Source organism: Acomys russatus, chromosome 14 (genome assembly GCF_903995435.1).
Source record: "Acomys russatus chromosome 14, mAcoRus1.1, whole genome shotgun sequence".
Taxonomy (NCBI): Eukaryota; Metazoa; Chordata; class Mammalia; order Rodentia; family Muridae; genus Acomys; species Acomys russatus.
This window is the reverse complement of record NC_067150.1, coordinates 5893831-5917244: the sequence shown is the minus strand read 5'-3', so window position 1 is coordinate 5917244 and position 23414 is coordinate 5893831. Positions and strand designations below refer to the sequence as shown.

Sequence of the window (23414 nt, the reverse complement as noted above, 5' to 3'; positions counted from 1 at the left end):
CCCAAACAGAAACCTACTTTGCATGACTCAGCCTGGAACCTAAGGTGTTCAGAAAAATCTCCAGGAGTACAATCTGAATCACCTGCCTGGTCCAGGGAAATACTCCCTGATCCCCACAGGCAAGGGCACCCTACCTATAATCAGGCATCAACTATCCACTCTCAAACAGAGAAGCTCACTACAAACCACCTCCCAACACCAGAGTCACCAAAATGACAAGAGGACAGTGAAAGAACGCTAACAAAAACCAAAACAGGCTGGCATCTCCAGATCCCAGCAATCCCAATGAAAACAACCTGGAGAACCCAACAACATTGATATACAAGAAAATGACCTCAAGTCCTTAGTAAGTAAGATGATAAGGGAAGAAACAAATAAAATCTGTAAACAAATGCAGGAGGAGGCAAACAAGAGGGCTAAGGATTTAAAAGAGTCATATAAAGAAGTATTTGAAGAATTTCAGAAAAATACAAATAACCAGATGAAGGAAATCGTTAAAACAGTTCAAGACCTGAAGATAAAAATGGAAGCTATCATAAAGGGACACACGGAAGAAAAACATGATCGAGAAGCATCAGAAAAGAAAGCAAGCATCTCAGAGGTGGCTTTATCTAACAGATTGCAAGAAATGGAAGAACGAATATCGGGACTTGAAGATACAATTGCAGAACTGGAAACATCCATCAAAGGAAATTCTAAATCTGAAAAGTGCCTGATACAGAGCATTCAAAAAATCAAGGACACCATGAAAAGACAAAACTTGAGAATAATAGGGATAGAGGAAAGAGAAGGCAACCGACTCCACAGCCCAGAAAATATCTTTAATAGAATAATAGAAGAAAATTTCCCCAATTTGAAGAAGTAGATGCATATGAGCATACAAGAGGCATACAGAACACCAAATAGAATAGACCCGAAAAGAAACTCTTCCCGCCACATAATAATAACAACACAAAATATACAGAACAAAGAAAAAATATTAAAAGCAGCAAGAGAAAAAGGCCGAGTAACATATGAAGGCAAACCTATCAGAATTACTTCTGACTTCTCAACAGAGACCATGAAAGCCAAAAGGGCCTAGACAGAGGTTCTGCAGACCCTAAGAGAACACAGATACCACGCAAGATTACTATACCCAGCGAAATTATCAATAACCATTGACGGAGAAAACAAGATATTCCATGACAAAAACAAATTCAAACAGTACCTAGCCACAAATCCGGCTTTACAGAAGTTACTAGAAGAAAAACTCCACCCCAAAGGGTCAAACTACAACCAAAACTACATAGGAAATAGGTAACTATACCATCGCAAAATCACAACCTCACAAAATTTCGACTATTACAAATACCAAAAATGAAGGGACTTAGCAATCACTGGTCATTAATATCTCTCAATGTCAATGGTCTCAATTCTCCAATAAAGAGACACAGACTAACTGAGTGGATGCATAAACATGACCCAACATTTTTCTGCATTCAAGAAACACATCTCAACCACAAGGACAGACATTGCCTCAGAGTAAAAGGCTGGGGAAAAATATTCCTAGCAAGTGGTCACAAGAAACAAGCTGGGGTAGCCATTCTAATATCTAATAAAATAGACTTTCAACCAAAATTAATCAAACAAGATGAGGATGGAAACTTCGTACTCATCAAAGGTAAAGTCAACCAAGAAGACATCACAATTTTGAACATATATGCTCCGAATACAAGGGCTTCCACATTTGTAAAAGACCTATTAACAAAGCTTGCCCCACTCATCGATACCCACACATTAAGAGTGGGATATTTCAACACTCCACTTTCACTCAAGGATAGGTCTTTGATTCAAAAACTAAGCCGGGAAATAACTTCAGTAACCAATGTCATGAATCATATGGATCTAACAGACATCTACAGAACTTTCCACCCAAACTCAAAGGATTATACCTTTTTCTAAGCTCCCCATAGAATGTTCTCTAAAACTGATCACATAGTTGGTCACGAGCAAACCTCAACAGATACAAGAAGATTGAAATAATACCTTGCATCTTATCAGATCACCATGGTCTAAGGCTGGACTTCAACAGCAACAGAAATAACAAAAAGCATAATAAGACGTGGAAACTAAACAACTTTCTACTTAATGACACATGGGTCATGAAAGAAATAAGGGAAGAAATAAAAGACTTCCTGAAATTCAATGAAAATGATGGAACAACATACCCAAATTTGTGGGACACAATGAAAGCAGTGCTAGGAGGAAAATTCATAGCACTAACTGCCTTTAAAAAGAAAATGGAAACATCCCACATAAACAACTTAACAACACATCTGGAAGCTTTAGAAAAAAAAGAAGCAGAAACACCCAAGAAGAGTAAACACCTAGAAATAATCAAACTCAGCACTGAAATCAATAAATTAGAAACAAAGAGAACAATCCAAAGAATCAACAAAACCAAGAGCTGGTTCCTTGAGAGAATTAACAAGATAGACAAACCGTTAGCCAATCTAACTAAAAGACAGAGAAACACTATCCAAATAAACAAAATCAGAAATGAAAAGGGAGACATAAGAACAGACACCGAAGAAATACAAAGAATCATAAGAACCTACTTTAAAGACATTTATGCCACAAAATTTGAAAATCTAAGAGAAATGGACAATTTCCTCAACCGATTCCGTTTGCCAAAATTGAATCAAGACCAGATAAACAAATTAAATAGCCCTATTTGGCCTATAGAAATAGAAGCAACCATTGATAGTCTCCCAACCAAAAAAAGCCCAGGGCCAGATGGTTTCAGCGCAGAATTCTACCAGTCCTTCAAAGAGGAGCTAATACTGATACTATTCAAGCTATTCCGAAATATAGAAATAGATGGAATATTACCAAATTCATTCTATGAGGCCACAGTCACATTAATACCTAAACCCCACAAAGACCCAACAAAAAAAGAGAATTTCAGACCAATTTCTCTTATGAACATTGATGCAAAAATACTCAACAACATATTCGCAAAGCGAATACAACAGCGTATCAAAGACATCATTCACCATGACCAGGTAGGCTTCATTCCAGGCATGCAGGGATGGTTTAACATACAGAAATCCATCAATGTAATGTACCATATAAACAACCTGAAAGAGAAAAACCACATGATCATCTCTTTAGGTGCAGAAAAAGCATTTGACAAAATCCAACACCCATTTATGTTTAAAGTTATGGAGAGATCAGAAATACAAGGCACTTATCTAAACATAATAAAGGCTATATACAGCAAACCAATAGCCAACATTAAATTAAATGGAGAGATACTCAAGAAAATCCCTCTAAAATCGGGGACCAGACAAGGCTGCCCACTTTCCCATATCTCTTCAATATAGTTCTTGAAGTTCTAGCCAGAGCAATAAGACATCAAAAGGAGATCAAGGGGATCCAAATGGGAAAGGAAGAAGTCAAATTATCCCTATTTGCAGATGATATGATAGTGTATATAAGTGACCCCCAAAATTCCATCAGAGAACTCCTACAGCTGATAACCACCTTCAGCAAATTGGCAGAATACAAAATAAACTTTAAAAAGCCAGTAGCTTTCCTATATACAACTGACAAACAGGCAGAGGAAGAAATTAAGAAAATTACTCTCTTCACGTTAGACACAAGCAATATAAATTATCTAGGAATAATCCTTACCAAGCAAGTCAAGGACTTATTTGAAAAAAACTTTAAATCTCTGAAGAAAGAGATTGAAAATGACATCAGAAGATGGTGGGATCTACCTTGTTCGTGGATTGGGAGAATTAATATAGTAAAAATTGCCATCTTACCAAAAGCAATTTACAGATTCAATGCAATGCCTATCAGAATACCTACAAAATATTTTGAAGATATTGAATGAACGATTCTCAACTTCATATGGAGAAACAAAAGGTCCAGAATAGCAAAAACAATCCTATATAATAAAAGATCCTCTGGAGGAATCTCCATACCTGATCTCAAGCTGTACTATAGAGCAAAAGTAATTAAAACAGCATGGTACTGGCACAGCAATAGGCTAGTGGATCAATGGAATAGAACTGAAGACCCAGAGATGAATCCACACACATTTGGTCATTTGATTTTTGACAAAGAAGCCAAATCCATTCAATGGGAAACTGACAGCATCTTCAACAAATGGTGCTGGTCTAATTGGATGTCTACATGTAGAAAAATGCAATTAGACCCCTATTTGTCACCATGCACAAAACTCAAGTCCAAGTGGATTAAAGACCTCAACCTAAAACCAGAGACATTAATCCAGTTAGAGGAAAAAGTGAGGAAAAATCTGGAACACATAGGCACAGGAGACAACTTCCTGAACAGAACACCAAAGCCCAGGCCTTAACGTCAACAATTAATAAATGGGACCTCATGAGGCTAAGAAGCTTCTGTGAGGCAGGTGACACTGTCAAGAGAACACAACGACAGCCTACAGACTGGGAAAAGATCTTCACCAACCCTTCAGCTGACAAAGGCCTAATATTCAAAATATATAAAGAACTCAACAAATTAAACACCACCAAATCAAATAACCCAATAGAGAAATGGAGCTCAGAACTAAACAGAGAATTCTCAACAGAGGAATATCAAATGGTTGAGAAACACTTAAAAAAATGCTCGACCTCCTTAGTCATCAGGGAAATGCAAATCAAAACAACACTGAGATTCCATCTTACACTCATCAGAATGGCTAAGATCAGTAACTCAACTGACACCACATGCTGGCTAGGATGTGGAGAAAGAGGAACACTCCTTCATTGCTGGTGGGAATGCAAACTAGTACAACCACTTTGGAAATCTATCTGGTGCTTTCTCAGAAAAATAGGAATAGGGCTTCCTCAAGACCCAGCTATTCCACTCCTTGGAATATACCCAGAAGATGCACTACCACACAACAGGGACATATGCTCAACCATGTTCATAGCTGCCTTATTCATAATAGCCAGAACATGGAAACAGCCTACGTGTCCCTCAGTAGAAGAATGGATAAAGAAACTGTGGTACATTTACACTATGGAATACTACTCAGCTATTAAAAACAAGGAATTCCCAAAATTTGTGGACAAATGGATTGATCTAGAAATTATCATAATGGGTGTGAGTTCACCCAGAAGCAAAAAGAGTTAAATGGTATATACTAACTTATATCGAGACATTAGTCCAAGGGGTACATCCCCATGGAAAACTTTACCTACCAGGAAAGTGGGTCATAGGGGAGGACATCCTATTGAGACTTTAGGTGTGAGAAGCCTGGGAGAATGAGGAAATAGAAGGATCCAGAGGGTCCTGGAAAACTACAGTCGGGTCTGGGCCCTGGGGTCCTCCTCAAACTATGGCACCAGCCAAGGAAAATATAGGCAGTAAATTTCGAACCCCTACCCAGACTAGCCAATGGTCAGGACATTCTCCACTGTTAAGTGGAGAAGGAGATCTGACTTTCACACAAACTCTGGTGCCCCATATTTGACCATGTCCCTTGGATGGGGATGCCTGGTGGCACTCAGAGGAATGATAATAGGTCACCAAGAAGAGACTCGATACCCTATGAGCATATACAGGGGGAGGAGGTCCCCCTCAGTCACAGACATAGGGGAGTGGAATAGGGGGAAAGCGGGAGGGAGGGAGGAATGGGAGGATACAAGGGATGGGCTAACAACTGAGATGTAATATGAATAAATTAATAATAAAAAAGGAATAAAAGAAAATAATAAAAATATTTTAAAGAAAAAAATTATATTAGAACACACACGCTGCTGTATTATATATGAGACGGAGGCAACATCAGTGCATGTTGTTTATAAACATGTTCAAAACAATACAAGGAAAACATAGACAGTCTAAGGTGATGGCTCCATAGTCAATGTGCTTGCCACACCAGCAAGATGTGCAAATCTTGGCTCCCCATAAGCATGTAAATGCTGAGTGGCTGTGGTGGTTCATCAGTTAATTCCAGCTTCCAAGGCAGAGAAGGGATTCCCAAGCAAGCTGGCTAGCAACATTAGCTACTTGGTGAGCTCAAGATTTTATTTGATTAAGACACATTGCCTCAAACAGTAACCAAGGACGATTCCTAAAAATTAATCGTGGGTCTCCACATGCATGCACACAGGAACAGATGCCACACACACACACGCATCCGAAAAGAAGAAAAGGCAAATAAAGGGCTGCAGTGGCATTTTGTCATGTCTTCTTCTTCTTCTTCTTCTTCTTCTTCTTCTTCTTCTTCTTCTTCTTCTTCTTCTTCTTCTCCTCCTCCTCCTCCTCCTCCTCCTCCTCCTCCTCCTCCTCCTCCTCCTCCTCCTTCTTCTTCTTCTTCTTCTTGAGCTTGTCCCCTTAGGCAGCATCTAGACTGGCTCAGGTCTCCAAGAAGCCACAGTAGTACACAAGTTCCCTATTGAGATCACAGCCTTTAGCGGCCTCCTGTATCCCAGCCATCTGAAACATGCAGGAGAATATCTGTAGATGCTGAACTCACTTCTCATTACCTACCTTGCAGAAGATCAAGCTTAATTAAAAGAGAATCTGGAAAAATGCCATTTGGCCCTTTCAACTCCACAGTAGCCATCACATCAGAGGAAGAAGTAATGGTGCAGGCATGGCTTCTGCCATAAGAGAAGTAAAGGGATGAAAGGCTCTTCCATTTCTTGCCTTGATTCTTCTTTGATGCCAGGATGTACAGCACTTCCAGGATGCAGCGCACTCCGAGAGAAGCCACGGAAGTTGGGGGGAGCCACAACTTAGGACTATAAATTGGGGGATTTTGAGGCAATTTCTTCCTGGACTTGATCTCAAGCAACATATGGGGGTGCGTGAGCACGGGTAAGAGGAGAAGGGAGCAGAGGGGAAGAGGAGAAGTGTACCAGGCAGTCACAATCCCATAGAAATCTTAAAATTAATTTGTCTTGTGATAATGTGTTGACAGATTGGTTACTGGAAAGATATGAAGCCAGAAGACTCTGCAGAAACAGTCAGAACCAGAGGGAATGAGTCATTCGTCATGTTGACGGGATTGGAAGGCCACACACTCTATCACCTCACAGTCAGGGCTTACAATGGAGCAGGATATGGGCCACCCAGCAGGGAAGTGAGTGCCACCACCAAGAGACACCGTAAGTGACCTGGGCTTTTGTTTGTTTGAAAGCCACATGATCAGAAGCCACAGAGGTGGATAATAAGCAGAGTCAAAAGGGAGTCTTGCTTCAGTGCACAGATCTGAATTCCAAAACCAGCTCAAAACATGTTTGCATTCACAGTTTGTAAAGGTTATCATCCTGCGAAACAAGGCTAAGCGATTTTGACACAGAAGGGAGATAAAAGGATTCAAGTTCAAAAGCTCAGTGGCGTAGCTATTAAAATGACACTCCTGGAGCAAAACCCTCCCTATCTGATTCCTGCTGGAGGGAAGCCTATGGCACCAGCCAGACACGCGGAAGACAGAAATGCTCAGGGCTGCAATGAAGTGTGTTTCAGGATGGTCAGCTCTCTCTCTCTCTCTCTCTCTCTCTCTCTCTCTCTCTCTCTCTCTCTCTCTCTCTCTCTCTCTCTCTCTCTCTCTCTGTCTGTCTTGCAGCCCCTAGCGAGCCACCAGGCAACCTCAGGTGGGAGCAGCAGGATTCTCAGGTCTCCCTGCGCTGGGATCCCGTGAGACCCTTAGACAACGAGTCTGAAGTCATGGGTTATAAGGTTAGTGTCTCACACTTAGACAAGCCCTGTGGTGATGGCCGTCAAGCATGCTTCTGTTTTCTTTGACAGCATTTTCTTCTTCATAGACGTGGTTTTTGCAAAGCTTGAGTAGGTGTATGTATTACAGATTGACCATTTCTTCTTCTCACCCCCAGCCTCCATTTTCTCACCCGTCCCTTTCTCATTGATTCTATCTTCCTAGACCAGTAGTTCTCAACCTTCCTAATGCTGTCACCCTTTAATACAGTTCCTAATGTTTCTCCCAACCATACAATTATCTTCACTGCTACTTCATAGCTGTAATTTTGCTACTGCTATGAAATAATGTAAATTTTTGATATGCAGGGTATCTGATATGTGTCTCCTGTAAAAGGGTCATGATCCTCAATGAGGAAGCAACCCATGGGTTGAAAACCACTGCCCTAGATGACATTACTCCTAGTTAGATCTCATATATATATACATATATATGTGTGTGTGTATGTGTGTGTGTGTGTGTGTAAACATATATATACATATACATGGTTTTACATTTCCATATAGAAGAATGTATGATCCACAAATGGGAGAACAGTTGTGGTATTTGTCTTTCTGCTTTTTGTTTACCTTGCTTAACACAATTTGTTCCAGTGGCATCCATTTTCCTGAAAATAACATAAAGAAAAGAACATTTCATTTGTGTATTTTTAAATCTATTCTTTCATTGTTGAACACCTCATTTAGTTCCATAATGTAGCTATCATAGACAGTATTGTAGTCATCACTAATGTGCAATTATCTCAGATGTCTCAACTAAAAGACATCCTTTCAGTAAATAGGTATCAGATAACTGGGTCATGTGGAAAATCTTTTGATTGTATTGTGTCTATGTCTTGGAGTTAGCATTTTCCTGTGATGTGGGATGCAGCAGTAAAACTCAGCTCCAAATCCATAAGGCATATGAAAGAAAATAGGAGAGAAAAACAACAGTACCCTTAATTTACTATGAAAGCAATTCATGTGAAGATAACCCTGGAGCAACTGGTGCCAAGTGGAGGATCCTGGCATATCTTTCTAGTAAACTTTGTTGGTAGATGACAAAGACTTGACCTCCATGATTAAATAGAATGATGTTCTGTTAAAAACAACACATACAAAAAAAGATAAAATGCTGGGGCCAGCACATTAAAAAGGAAGAAGGTCGTGGAGAGAGCAGCAAGCTAAAGAGGCACATTCCACAGCTACCTTACCTTGGGTTTATAGACAATCTGGGTGTGCAAACCTCTACACAGCCTGGCAAACAACTTTGTTTAAAAATTATATGTGGCCTATGGGTTGATGTGTCCTAATTTCTAACTTTTGTTGCAGATTATCAGAGCTCAGCACTAAACTCTGTGCAGAATTGCCAGTTGAATATTATTTATAATAGGCTTGAAAGTGTTTCTTATGATAGTATTTAGGCTGAAAACCATTATAAAATTGGTTTTCTATGAGAAACAGTGACATAGTATTTTGTCCATAAAATGCTAAAGTCTGAAACTTCCAGCAGACACAGTGACAAATGGAATGCACACCCATGTGTGCACATGGAAGGGATGTATAATAGTATTTCCTACGAATACAGGGAGCAACTTAGTGTTAAAACGAATAGGGCTCACTGAACATCTCACACTGGAACACACACATGCTTAGATCTGACTCTAACCCTCAAAGATATCCAATTGCAGCTTTTAATGGCGTACATGGGTCATTTTCTGGTCTTCTATAAGCCCTCTTATTTCCGTGTCTTCCTTTAAGAGATCACATCCTTCATACTCACCCTTCAAGGCAGGTATACTCCACAATAGCAAGAGAAACAATATTTTTAGAATGGCAATAGACCATTCAAGGACAAACGCAAGATCATAGGAAGTAAACAAATAGCTTTGTGAACTGGAAAAGCAATGTACAATGCTTGAAAATACAAGATAAAGTCACATGACTACCTAGAAGGTTGGCGGCTTAGGTGCCCCTCCAGGGAGCCTGAGTTCTTAATGACTAAAGAAACTATGTTAGTGCTACCAGGCCTCCCCATCAAGGGGATGTGGTCAAATATGGGGCACCAGAGTTCATGTGAAAGTCAGATCCCACTCTCCACCCAACTGTGGAGAATGTCCTGTCCATTGGCTAGATCTGGGTAGGGGTTCGAAGTTTACTACATGTATTGTCCTTGGCTAGTGCCATATTTTGAGCAGAACCCCTGGGCCTGGATCTGCCCATCATAATGTTCTTCTTGTAGGTTTCTAGGACCCTCTGGGTTCTTCTATTTCCCCATTCTCCCATGCTTCTCTCACCTAGAGTCCCAATAGAATCAGAGGAAGAATAGCAGGCTACCAAAAAGAGACTTGATACCCTATGAGCATATACAGGGGAAAGAGGTCCCCCTCAGTCACAATCCTAGGGGAGGGGAGTAAGGGGAAAATGGGAGGGAGGGAGTAATGGGAGGATACAAGGGATGGGATAACAATTGAGATGTAATATGAATAAATTAATAAAAAATTTTTTAAAAGAAACTATGTTAGGAGAATGAACAGTACCCCCCCCCCCAGTGTTCTGGTTCCAGTCTCATTTCCATGGCTGTAATACAATACCCAACAGAAGCAACCTAGGGAAGAACACGAGTTTGGAGTTTACAACTCTATTGTAAGGGGAGGTCAAGGGAGGGCTGATGCAACACGTCCACCACAAGGAGCAAAGAACAACACGCATGTACATCCCAGCTTGCTCCCTCTCAGATACATTTCCTTCTGTTAGCCTAAAATAGGAATCCCCGCCTAAGGAACAGCACAGCCCACAATTGGTTGGATCTTTCAACATCAATTAACAAGCAAGAAAATCCCCCATCAATGTGTTCACAGGCTGACTCGAACTTGATAATTACTTACTGAGACTCTAGTCCCAAGTGATGCCAGGTTGTGTCAAATTAACAATTAAGCCAACCAGCATGTGCAGGGGTACTCTGATCTCTTTGCTGTCATTTCAATCCACTGTGTCCATATTTGTCCCAGCCCTATACTTTATCTGCAATAACTGATTTCCCAACAGTGGGGAGCCCTTGAAGGCAAGGACACTCATCCTCAACACCCTTACAAGAGGTGAATAAGTGCATTAATTTCAACACAGCAAGGAAGATCTCATGCAATTATTCATCTATTAAACATTCATCTTTTTTCCAGCATGGCTTTCCCATTTGTTGTGCTATGACAGACAATGCTCATTGGCTTTTAAGTCAGATAGACTTCAGTTCAAGTATCACCAGCATAATTCTGAGTAATTTTTTTAGCCTCCCTGAGTTTCATTTTCTTCAGTTAAAACCAGTAAAAATGGCACTAGCAATATTTATGTTACAATATTATCTTAGGGATTAGATAATTTGTACAAAATATTTGGTGCTTAAGAAGCATATATTGGAAAATAGATTATGTTTTTCTATTGGAGAAGACTACCTGACTAGGTGAAAGACATTAAGTATATTAACAAAGAAACCAGAGAACCCTGTGTTTTTTTTAGTGAAGAACACACACACCGCTTTGGAGTACCTTCTTGATGGGGAAGAGCCTCCGACATAGCTCACCTTAGCTGTATAAATGCACAAAAGATGCAGCAAGTTGCAAGATATTTCTTTTCCATTATCTTGAAGGAGTTCTACACCGTTACATCCCACAGGGATAAAAACAACAGGATAAAAGAAGCTACTACCCATGGATTCAGACCTTCCACACACTCTTTTGCCTTATTAGAACCTCTGCTAGCAGCACAATGTTCAGGAAAACCATGGACTCAAAGGGCCTCTTGATAAGAAGCCTTCACTATATGCAGTGGGCTTAGGGCAGGGTTCTCCTGACAGGCACCATGAAGCAGGGCTGTAGCTGGAAACCATACCTGAGAATACAAACAAAAAGATGTAACCCAGGGAACACAGACTTGGAAGATGACTCTTAAGAGTAACACGTTCTAGGCCAGGGTCTCCCTGTACAGTGGTGAGACTTCACAGGGAAGTGCATGCAATCTTACATTATACTCAGGTGGGATGAGAACAATACCTCCTGTGTGATTCCACCTGTATTGCCAGGCCAACAGTGATGCCAGTGTCTGGCCCTGATACCCCTCCCACCCCCCACCTACCCACAAGCACGAAAGGTCTACAAAGAGGAACAGAACACACTAGGCATTTATATTTCCACGGCATCACGTAAGGTCATCCTCACCTATTAAAACATAATTTGCCAGTGGTATTATTGGAAACTTCAAGGCAGAGGTATCTTGGTAGTCAAGGAAATTGAGGAGAGTTGCTTTTGTCCCTCACACTAGATCCCTCCTACCTCCCTAGAGAACGAACGTTTCCACTCAGAGAACACTCAAGCTGTCCAGATGAATTCAGGGCAAGGAGCCTCAGGCTACGAACTGGAAGACAAACATTTACTACTTCCAGGCTACACGTAGAAGATTATTAAAATCCCATTTCTTACAGATTTCTGTCTCTACCTTCCAACCTGATTCATAGCTAGGAAGTATAGGCATTACTTAGGTGAAACATTTACTAATTATCAAATGGCCCATCAATATGCATGGAGATTTTCCTTTGCTTTTACAATTCAGTTGTAAGCTAATGCTCTCTGCTGCCTGAGAGTTAACTCCACTTAGAGTTATTTCACATCTGGTGAAACTGGAAAACTCATGCCCACACATCTCCATGTCTTCCTCAGAGAGCTTGTGAGCTTAAGGACATGGCATTCTATGGCTTTTACCGCCTCCATTTTTATAGTATTTTGCTTTTTGAGACAGTCTTGTGAAGTGTCCTGACCTTGCTCTGCTTTCTGACTCCTGATACTTACACCTCAAGCTCCCAAGAGCTGGGATACAGGCATGCCTCATTGCTCAGCTGGTCACCTACCATTGCTGTGTCCTGCTCTCTGCTTATCCATGGGGCGTTAGAACCCATTATCCTCACCATTGGTTCCTTCAACTTTTCCAAAGATACAAAGCTGGGGAATGGCCTTCTTCTTGACAGGATGCCAACTTGTCAGGGACATCTGCATCAGCAGCACATTTTTTTGTTGTATACTCAGCACTCTGTTCCCTTCATATACTTAGAACAGTCATTTCTCTCTACACCAGTTCTATGCCTGGAAAGAAAGAACCAACTTCTGTTCTACAGATGCGCCGTATGTGTGCACATACATGTAGACAATAAACAAATGTAATCATTTTAAATTATATCATAACTAATTAATTTTTTTAAAAAGTACTTATTTGGATAATCTAACACTCTTGTTTTTTTTTAAAATAAAATTAGAAATGACTTGAAATTACAGTAGACAATTTATTTTATGCATAAAGATAGCTGTCAATGTAACGGTCAATCTAGAAACACCCAAGTTGTTGATGATCTCCCTGGCCTCCTTACTGTCAGTAAATATCTTTGTCACGTATTTTTAACTCTTTAGTCTTTTTTTTTTTTTCTTACTCACCTTTCTAAATCAAGGTTTTCAACTGGCTAAGATGCTCTGAAGTAATGAAGATTAACCACTAATTGACTTTTTAGTTGATAAAAGCCTTTACCACTGTGTGTTACTTCTTCCTACATACTGATAAAAGCCGCACTTAATATCAAGCTCCTTCTGCGACTATTAACTGACTTTTATTGTAGTTTTGCTGTTTCAACCTTCTGTTCCTAGATCTCAACTGATCCACAAGTTTCCCTCCACCTCTGTGTTTCATAGAAATGTGCAATGTGCATTGCTGGTTGTGGTTTTAGAAACTGTAATTTATTGAACCGTATTAACAGTGTCTTCTGAAATCGTCACTCATCTGTCAGTCCTCAACAATTTGCATACATCTCCCACCTCATAAGTTCACTTTCCAGTTACATAAATGTAGACAATACGATCATATTTCATGCCTGTGTTACAGTCAAAATCAGAATCATAAGTTCTCATAGATTTATAATTTTTAAGCCTAAAGAAACTGCTGTAGCCATCCTCCAGGATTCTGTGCATTGCTGTGTTGTGAAATGTTTCCAACGATGGTACACCCCACACTTGGTGGTACTGCAAATCTGGGTCTGACATTAGGGTGTGTCAGGAAGCTAGGCCCCTAATTCTCTGACGGATATGCAAGCATGGTGCTGTGTCAGGGGGGATGTAGAAATGCACATATCATTTTGCATGTGTCTTCAAGTTATGACATCTTTTTCCAGAAAGGACTTAAGTACTTATAACTATAGAGTATTAAATATTCAAACAGTCACTTTCCTATAGACCCAGAAGCAAATTCAGATCCAAGAATGGATGGGATATATGTTACTAAAGAGCAAAGAGAGGATCATGCTATTTCATACATCAACATATACAATGCTGCTTTGGAACTGGGTATAGTGGCATATGTATTAATGCCAGAACCTGGAGGAAGAGGAATGCAGATTTCTGTGAGTTCAAGACCACCTTGGTTTATATAATAAATCCCAGGACAACAAAGACTAAATAGTGAGACCCTGTTCCAAAAGACAAATCAAACAAAAATGCTACTTTGGGGGCTGAGAAATGACTCCATCAGTAGAGTGCCACTCAAGGATGGGAACCTCCTTTAGGTTCTGAGAGGACACAGGAAAAGCCAGGCAAGAGAGGACATGGAGGCAAGCTTCCCTGGGCCTCAGCTAGCCTGTCTGAATATGGGAGCCAGTGGTCCTGGTGAATTGCTGTGTCACAAAAAAATGGTGGCTAGCTCTTGAGAGATAACACCCAATGTTGGCCTCTGGGTTCTGTACTCACATACACACAAACCTGCATACCCCCCACCCACCCCGATGCAAAATTCTGATTTTTCTGGGGTTTACTTTGTTGCATACAAATTATTCTGTGCTCAAAACATATTTTCTATAATAACTTGTGTGTGTGTGTGTGTGTCTATGTGTGTGTGTGATTTATGCTTCAAGAACATGAAATGTAAACAATGCTCCATTACCAATGGTGGTAAGAGGGAAGACTTTCTCTTATCATCTTGTGTGCACCAGGGCCCATGCTCGATTTTTGTCACATGCTCTTGCCCCTTTAGCTCTCCTAACAAAATCACACACACACACACACACACACACACACACACACACACACACACACACACACACACAAAGAAGTATTGCTTCTACAAACAAAAGAAAAGATTCAGGTTGGGAAAGGTCGGCAATTTACCCAGTCAGGCAGGCTGGGAGATTTGGGCTTGGTTTCATAGAAGGTTACTTTGAATCCATATTTGCATAATGACCAAGCCACTGCTATTCCCATTAGGCAAAGCAATCATAACACCAATAATTATAAAAATGCATAAAACAATGAAGATTAATAAAATTGCACTTAGTATATCTTAACTGCTGCCATTTGGCTATTATACACTCCCTGCTTGTTATAATAGACTATTATTGGATGCAAATGCATAAGAAAATCATAGCACAGTGAGTAGTTAGGACTAGCCTTCTACTCCAGTTCCTGTCCTACCTAGAATCTCACTTCTTCTGCAGCCTCCGTTGTGTGATAAACAGGGTGATATTGTGTCCAGATGTGAGCTTCTGTTCTCCACACAATGATGTTTAATTGTGCAATCATGGGCATGTGTCAGAGTAAGCTTAGCCGTTCAGTCCATTGTCACTCAAACCCAGGTTCATCAGTTCACAAACCTCTGCTAAAGTTAAAAAAGGAGTAAAAATTTGACTCTGTGTCATTTACTAGATTAAGAGTTTTATTTTATTTTAAATGTTTAGCAATTTTCTCCTTGTGCTTTTCCATTCGAGGAGGTTCTGAGCCAGTCTGTGAAATGTTCTTTCTCCAAGCATGTCTTACCATACGTGCTGCTGCCAACTCCACTGCTAATGGTGTCACTGCTGTTAGAGGCTCTGCCATGAACACAGGAAGAATGCGTTCTTATTCTGGGTTTCAGTGAGCAGGCTTCGGCTTTTACTCATCCTTCGAACTACCTTGTTTTCTAATCTTATTTCTCTTGATTTTCCTGTGTTCTATCCCTTGCATGGATATCATGGTTTTTTATTATTTAAGAGGTTTTGGTGGGGGTTTCCCCTTGTTTTTAATATTCTCTTATATCTGGAAATCTCTGTCTGGCTAATTTTGCATTTATTTTTAGATTTTGGTTATTGTTGGTCTTCTGTGACAAGAGTCTTATGCTGTAGCTCAGGATGGCCTTGAAATAAGGACAATCTTTCTGCCTGACTCCCTCGAGTACTCAGATTACTGGTGTGGACAGTCATGTTTGTTTTCAACTTCTCTTTAAACACTTACCTTAGGCATTTCCTGTTCTCTTGAGCCCTAGACAGATCACATTCTCCTCCTGCATGGCTTTTGTCCCTATATATACTTGCATCACAGAGTGTCACACTTGCAGCACATTTGCTTATATGTCTAAGCAGTGGAGTCCTATGCCTAGCTGAGTGGACTGTATTGTGGGCAGTCAAGACACATTTTCAATGCCCAGCTGAATAACAAATAATTCTAGCCTCTGTTATTGCTCACAGGTTTTTTATAGGCAAGAGGGTCACAGCAAAGGTCAAGTTATTGAAACGCAGGAACCTCAAGCTGTGGTGCCTCTCCCTGAGGCCGGTGTCTACATTATTGAAGTCCGAGCGTACGGTGAAGGAGGGGATGGAACAGCTAGCTCCCAAATCAGGGTGCCTTCATATTCAGGTAAGTTTAGCCTACCAGGCTCAATATAACAGACTTCACTGATGTCGGAGGGCCTAAATCTTCTCAACATTAAAGGATAAATGGCAGATTGCAGCGATTTTTGAGGTGTCTTTCTTCTTGGAATCCTGTGCCATTCTGCAATTGACATAAATGACACCTACAACCTACAAAGCAGGCAATGTTTCCATCAGGACGTACCATTTATAAGACTCTTCACCTATCCTGGGCCAAGTAGTAACTAGCCTCTTGGGTTTTGAGCGCCATATTGAGATTGATAGTATGTAAGTTTGACATACCTACTTCTCTATTAGGATGATTCTCCTATGAAACAAAAGGAAACCTATAGGCAAGTTTTATAAAATTAATATTTATTGATTTATAAACTATTGACAAATTATAGTCATCATTTTATTATTATTAAGTAATGGTTGATTGTATTATTATTTACTGGGCTACAACTTCCATCCTCAAAGGACAGGCCTAGTGACACCATAGAAGGGTCAGTATGTGACTAACCATATTAATATACTCATCCCATAGAGTCAGAGAGAGGCACTGTTATTTCGATGTCACAAAATGAGGTTGTTTGCAAATATAGCTGAGGAAAGGACAACACTAGACTTTAGGGAAAACTCTTGACACAGTACTTATTAATCCAAATTCCCGAATGAAAGTTTACCATCCCCAAACAATGGCACGTGATTGACAAGAGCCTGCACATCCAGCCCGGCATCAGTTCCTTCCTTTGAAAAGGTTGAATATGAGCAACATGCATTGTATGTGTGTGTGCAGTTCCAAGACCATGCGTAAAAACATTACACAGTTAAAAGATAAAAGGAGTTATTTTTAGAGGCCATACAGTGGAGTGTTTTAGGGAAAGGGAGAGTCAGGCCATCGGTAATCATTTTGAATCACTGAGGGAAGATATAGATTGAGGGATGATAGATACATACACACATAAAAACATACATAGATACATAAACGACAGATAGATGATATATAGTTGCTTAAGTGAAATTAATAATAGTTAAGAAAAATAATAAAAATATATCTAGAAATCTGGGTAAATTCGATTCTTACAAGTTTTTGGTGCAACAAATTGTACTTTAAATTAAAAAAACAAAGCTGGGTGTGATGGCACATGCTTTAAATCCTAAAACTTAGGAGACAGAGGCAGGCAGATCCCTGAGTTCAAGGCCAGCCTGGTCTACAGAGCTAGTTCCAGGGTAGTCATGGCTACAGAGAGAAACCTTAACTTGAAAAATCAAAAAGCAAAACAAAACGAAAAAAAAAAAAACATAAAATGAAAAGACATTAATGACATGTGGAAAATCTGACTTTCTCAGATACCCAGGTGTCGGGGTCTCAGCATTCCCATACCTTGAGTTTACACACAATCCTCGTGTATTTTATGCTTCTTTTTAACAAAAGTGCACTGTTGAGAAAAAAAATGGTAATAATGTCTTCACGTTGATTAAATTACAATTAAGCTATTCATGTGATGTGCTGAATTTTCAAGATCAGCTTGAGAAACAAAGTTTTCTTCAAGTTGTAAAAGTTGTAAAGGATGACTGCCTTCTACTAAGAGCAACAGGGCAAACATTTGCTGACCCTTCATCCTGCTCCTGATATCACACAAAATGTTTTCCATTTTAGCTCATCGTAGTGTGTGTGTATGTGTGTGTGCGTGTGCTCCTGGGGATGTGCATGCTTCTGCGTGTCTTTCTGTGTATGTGTCTGTGTGTCTCTGTGTGTGTCAAGGTGCGTATGTTTCTCTTGTGTCTCTGTCACCCTTTGTCTCTGTCTCTGTCTGTGTCTCTCTCTGTCTCTGAGTGTGTGCATGCACACACAAGTGAAAACACACATGTGCGCACACACATGCGCACACACACGCGCACACGTACACACACACACACACACACACACACATACCACGTGTGGAGGCTCAAGGTTGAGGTCTAGTATCTTCCTCTCTGCTCTCTGTCTCAGTCAACGTTATGTTTCCATGAAGAGACACAATGGCCACCCAAACGCTTACAAATAAAAGCATTTAGTTGAGGTTTGCTTACAGTTTCAGAAGTTTAGTCCGTCATCATCCTGGCGGGGAGCATGATGGCATGCAGGAGTTTTGCAGAAGTTGAGAGTTCTACATCCAAATCCACAGGGTAGCGGAGAGAGGCACACTGCGCCTGGCTTGGCCTATTGAAACATCAAAGCCCACTTTCAGTGACACACTCCCCCTATAAGACCATGCCTTTTCCAGTAAGCCCACACCCCTAACCCTTTCCAAAAGTGCCACACCCTGGGTACCACACATTCAAATCTTTGAGCCCATGGGAACCATTCTTATTCAAACCCCCACACTCTCCAACTTTTCTTCGTTCTGCTTAAGAATCCCCTGTATGTATATAAAGTTTTATCAACCCCAGCCCAGAGTCCTGTTCCTTCTATCTCCTGCCTTATCCCACACCACTTCCACTTCTATGAATCCTCTTAGTGCTGCAAGGCTGTGCAGAGGTGCAGGATTATCTACTGTAATCTGGGCAGGCTTATCAGGGGCCACCCCCCTAAATCAAACTGACTCTCCTTCAGCCAGTAGAGATCATTGCAGAAGACAGGGATGGGAAGGAGATAGGTTGAAAAAGCCAAGCTGTGGCTAACTATTGAAAAGCAACATATTCCAGGCATGATGGCACTGTTGCTCATGTGACCACCACTTTTCTTTTGGAGACAGGGTCTCTCACTTTACCTAGAGTTTGCTATATTGGCCAGACTGGCTCATCAGCTAATTCCCATGGGGTTCCTGACTTTGTACCCACAGTCTCCATCTCTGTCACTGTACAGAAGTAAAATAACAGGTATATCCCATGATGCCCAGCTTTTCATAAGTCAGTCAGACATCTGGTCTTTGTAACCTCATGTTGTGTCAAGATTTTGAAGGACTGGGCCATTTCTCCAGCCAACGCAGTATCCTTTGAGTTAGGAGTTTCATTGTACTGAGTTTCAGAAGCTCCTTTTCATTCAAACACAGATTCTGTTGAGTCATTTGAATGAGGTCAGCCACAAGTTTGGAAGTACTTACACAGACTTCGATTTCCCCACTTATATTTTAATTAACTTGCAATATCTATGAAAAATAGCAACTTTTATGGTGTAGCTAATAGCATTTGGGCAATTAACAATTCCTAAATTTCAATAAAGTGAAATCTTTTAGTTTAATCTAACTTAGCCCCTTAAAGCCCCACTGAGATTTGGTTCCGTTCTTATATTGTCAAAACCAAATGCTTAAAAAATGGAAAAGCTAGCTGAGGTGAAGCAGAGGCACAGATCCATGGCTGAGGTGCATTTTATCTCCCAGTGCTGCTGCTTTGTGCTCGGGTCTCACTTTATTTATTTGGCTGTGATGAGATAACATCTCTAACGAGTGGGTTTGAGTCAGAACTTGAGAGGTAGACTTTACTCAGCATCATTAGTGATCATCACGTAATCACATCTTACAAAGCCACTTCCAAACAAAGGAAAGGATGCCTGCACAGGCTTTGAGACCTGTCATCTAAGTACCATTTGTTATCATAACTCAAATGTGGCCACGCACTTTACAATCAATATGTTTTGCACAAGATGAAATTATTCAAAATGCTCCAGTATTCAGATGACTTTTACTATTGCATTAGTAATAAAAATTGACAAACAAATGAAGACTAACTGTTCTGCATGTGTGTGAATGTGTGGATGTTTGCATATATGGTTTATCAGCAAAATTATTCTTTTTCTCTGAAGTATGTGGGGAATTAATTTGAACTCCATATTTCTAACAAAAAATAATTTACCCCCATGATGCCATTGTACTCCTCTAGCCATCAATGAAAACTTGACAGAAGATCCTAAGATTTTGGTGATTTTTTCCAATCCTTATTCTTAAGGTTATATGCAGAGTTGGTCACTGGGATGCTATTTGTGTAGAATCTAGAGAATCTAGAATCACTTGGAAATATGGTCTTAATGGAGGATTGTCCAGATCAGGTTGTCCTATAGGCATTCCTGTCGGGTCTATCATGATTATAGGGGTTGACATGGAAAGACCCAGCCTACTGAGCGCAAAACCATATTCTAGGCAGGGAACCCTGGACTGGCTAGGGGTAGGAAAGATGCAATGAACGGTAGGTAGGCACACATCCATGCGACTAGCCTTTTCACGTTCCTGCCACTTAGAGTTCTCAGTGACAGTAAACTGTAATGGAGTTGCAAGCTAAAATAAAACCTTTCTTCCCTAATTTTCCTTTTGTCAGAGTCATTTCATCACAGCAACAAGAAAGAAAACTATGTCACAGTTTGGAGAGACACAGTCCGGGGGAGCATCTGAACCTACAAATCTCCAGCTCAGTGCATTAATCACATTCATCATCTTTCCTTTTCTTTATACTTTTTATTTTTAGGCTATAATATAATTATATTTATCTCTTGCCTTTCTTCCCTCCAAACCTCTCATGTGCTCCTGCTTCAACTCTTCCAAATTCATGGGCTTTTTTTTTTTCACTAATTGTCAAGCAATACTTTTTCTCATCTGCAACAGGTGAACTATGATATTTACCACATAGGTATGTTATTAAGATCAAGAAAGATAGTATGTTCTAAGGATTTGTTACCATGCTTGGCATACCAGAAGTAGTTACACCAATCACTCTGGCATTGCAGAATGCTTCTAGTTTGAAGAGCCATACTGAAGTTGCTGTCTAAAAATGCTTCTTAATTTTGGGTATATGATGTTTTCAAACCACTGTAGACCAATCAATTCAGACCAGTTAGTTCAATTCATTTAACTGAATATGATGATTTGATCTCAAGAAAGAACTTCTGAGGATAAGAATGAGGGATGCCAGTGTGCTGTATTTTGCCAACTTTGGGAAGAGGGCATAGAATGTAAGCTTACTCAGCTGAAACATTCGAACACCCATAAATAAAGCAAAATATTTCATTACATTTTATTATTTAGGATTATTGTGAATTCATGTCATGTCACCCTTTTACTATTTGTTTCCATTCTTGAACTGTTTATGCGTTACAACAATTATTTCATTCCTGTCCTTTGGCCTTAAAGACTCGTGCACCACTAGTAGAAACCACCCATTCTCATTGTTAGATGTGTTTCTTAGAAATGGTTTAGCTTTTTCATACATTTGCAGACTTCCACCTTCTTGTGAAGGCAGAGATCTCACACGATGCCTTATTTCATAGCAGAACAATGCCCTGGGACAGAGGACCAATCTTGCCACCCATCACCCCTAAGAACGTATCTTGCCATGTGGCTTCATTGAGGCTTCTCTTTCATTCACAGGTGGGAAAATCACAAGCGCCCAGTCAACCCTGCACTCTCTCTCCAAGTGGTCCTCAGTAACACTGCTCTTGGCTTTGATGCTTCCTTCCAGTTCCTGGTGAAAGCTGCTCATGCAGTTTGCTTTTCTTTGCTATAGCTGGAGAAAGCTGCAGCAGACAGAGCGCAGAATGGATGGAGACCCAGGGTTCTGAGAAAAGCTTTGAACACACGGGACTACAGATGATGCACTCTCAGGAGTTTGGGAGGAGAATAGGAGTTATCCATCAAGTTTCTCTTTGGATTTTGTATGTGGAGAGGACAGTTCTTGGTCCAATAAAAATATGCAGATTGTATGTAATGAAATTTTGTAAGCAAAGGTAATTTCTGTCAGATGTATTCTTAATTTTTTTAATATGTTGGAATTTGATTTTCTATTTGATGACTCTGAGTGTCATCCGACTGTTACCAAGATGGTCTCTATAGCCTGTTCAAAAATACAAATCTGAGAAGGAAACATGTTCTCAAGACTCTAAGTCTAGTGTTTTCCAAGCCTCCCATCAGTTCACTGATTCGATACCAAACCAGCAGGAAATATGAAGAAATACTTCCATTATCAGGGTCCATGATAGGATAAAATATATAAAAGAATTCTCAAAAACACTTGTATGACCAAATAGAAATATAGCAAGATTTGTCAATAGGCCATTCTACATGTGCCCATATATTAAGGTATTAAGGTAGAGGATTTACAGTAGTGGAAGTTAAATAGAAAGTGAGTCCAAATTAAGTTATTGTTTTCCATTGAGTAACATGTGACCTAACAGCAAATGCAGTCCATGTTTAATGCCAAAAGACAGTTTAAGGTCACAAAATCGCTGGCTGTTGAATACTGCAATGGCGAGAAGCCACAGGTGCTAACAGGAAGGCGCAAAGAACATGGGATAGGGATGTCCCATATCTGTACCTGCTGTCAAGATGGACATGGAGTTGAGTGCATGATTTTCTCTACTTGCCAGTGATTGTAAGGACAAGGAAAGCTGGTGGAAGAAGTAATGAAGCAAATGATTCAAACAAAAAGAAACCTGAGTTTTTAAGACACTATTATATATCATATGCCACTTAAAAATGCTTCTAAACTACTGTAATAAAGCGGATATATTAGGTTCAGTGATGTTCTTAAAAATGAGTTGTGGAAACATGGCATTGCTAAGGGGGTTCTAGTCTAGCCAAAGTTGGCATGGCTGGATACCACAGAATTGTCAGAAACAAGCCCCATTGACTAATTTGAGGAGTCAGATTCAACCTAAGAGACAGTTCACAGAAAAACTGAGTTCACCCACTTCATGATGCATTTGATAGGATACACAGCACAAGGATACATCGGGATGGATATCAAACTTTTGAAGAGTCCAGAAATGGTACTTAAGGCAACCTTGCTTTCCAGAAAGAACCTGGAGATGCTGGCTATATGAGCAATACTCATATATGGACAAAAGGCAGACTCAATTGCTTTGCCTTTGTATGACCTAAGCCAATGAACTTTATTTGCAACCTTAATAACAAACAAAATGAAAATACTGAGCTTAAGTCAATGATGCTGGGGAATGCAGTTTATTCTGAATATCCTAAGAGTTTTCAGGATACAGCGTAACTATCTTCTAGTTATTCATATTCTGTTTGGAGAGGATTGT

At 40.2% G+C, this 23414-nt stretch overlaps 1 protein-coding gene across 1 annotated transcript in view; it reads left to right on the top strand.

The window, feature by feature from the left end:
* The window catches only part of Cntn5 (contactin 5), a 445387-nt gene extending 423016 nt beyond the window's left edge, over window positions 1-22371 (top strand). The window contains exons 20-23 of the mRNA XM_051156769.1: window positions 6944-7130; window positions 7592-7704; window positions 16241-16409; window positions 21745-22371. Coding sequence (XP_051012726.1) covers window positions 6944-7130; window positions 7592-7704; window positions 16241-16409; window positions 21745-21845 — 570 coding nt within the window. The 3' untranslated portion in view covers window positions 21846-22371. The remainder of the gene's footprint in view (window positions 1-6943; window positions 7131-7591; window positions 7705-16240; window positions 16410-21744) is intronic.
* The last annotated feature ends 1043 nt before the right edge of the window (window positions 22372-23414 follow it).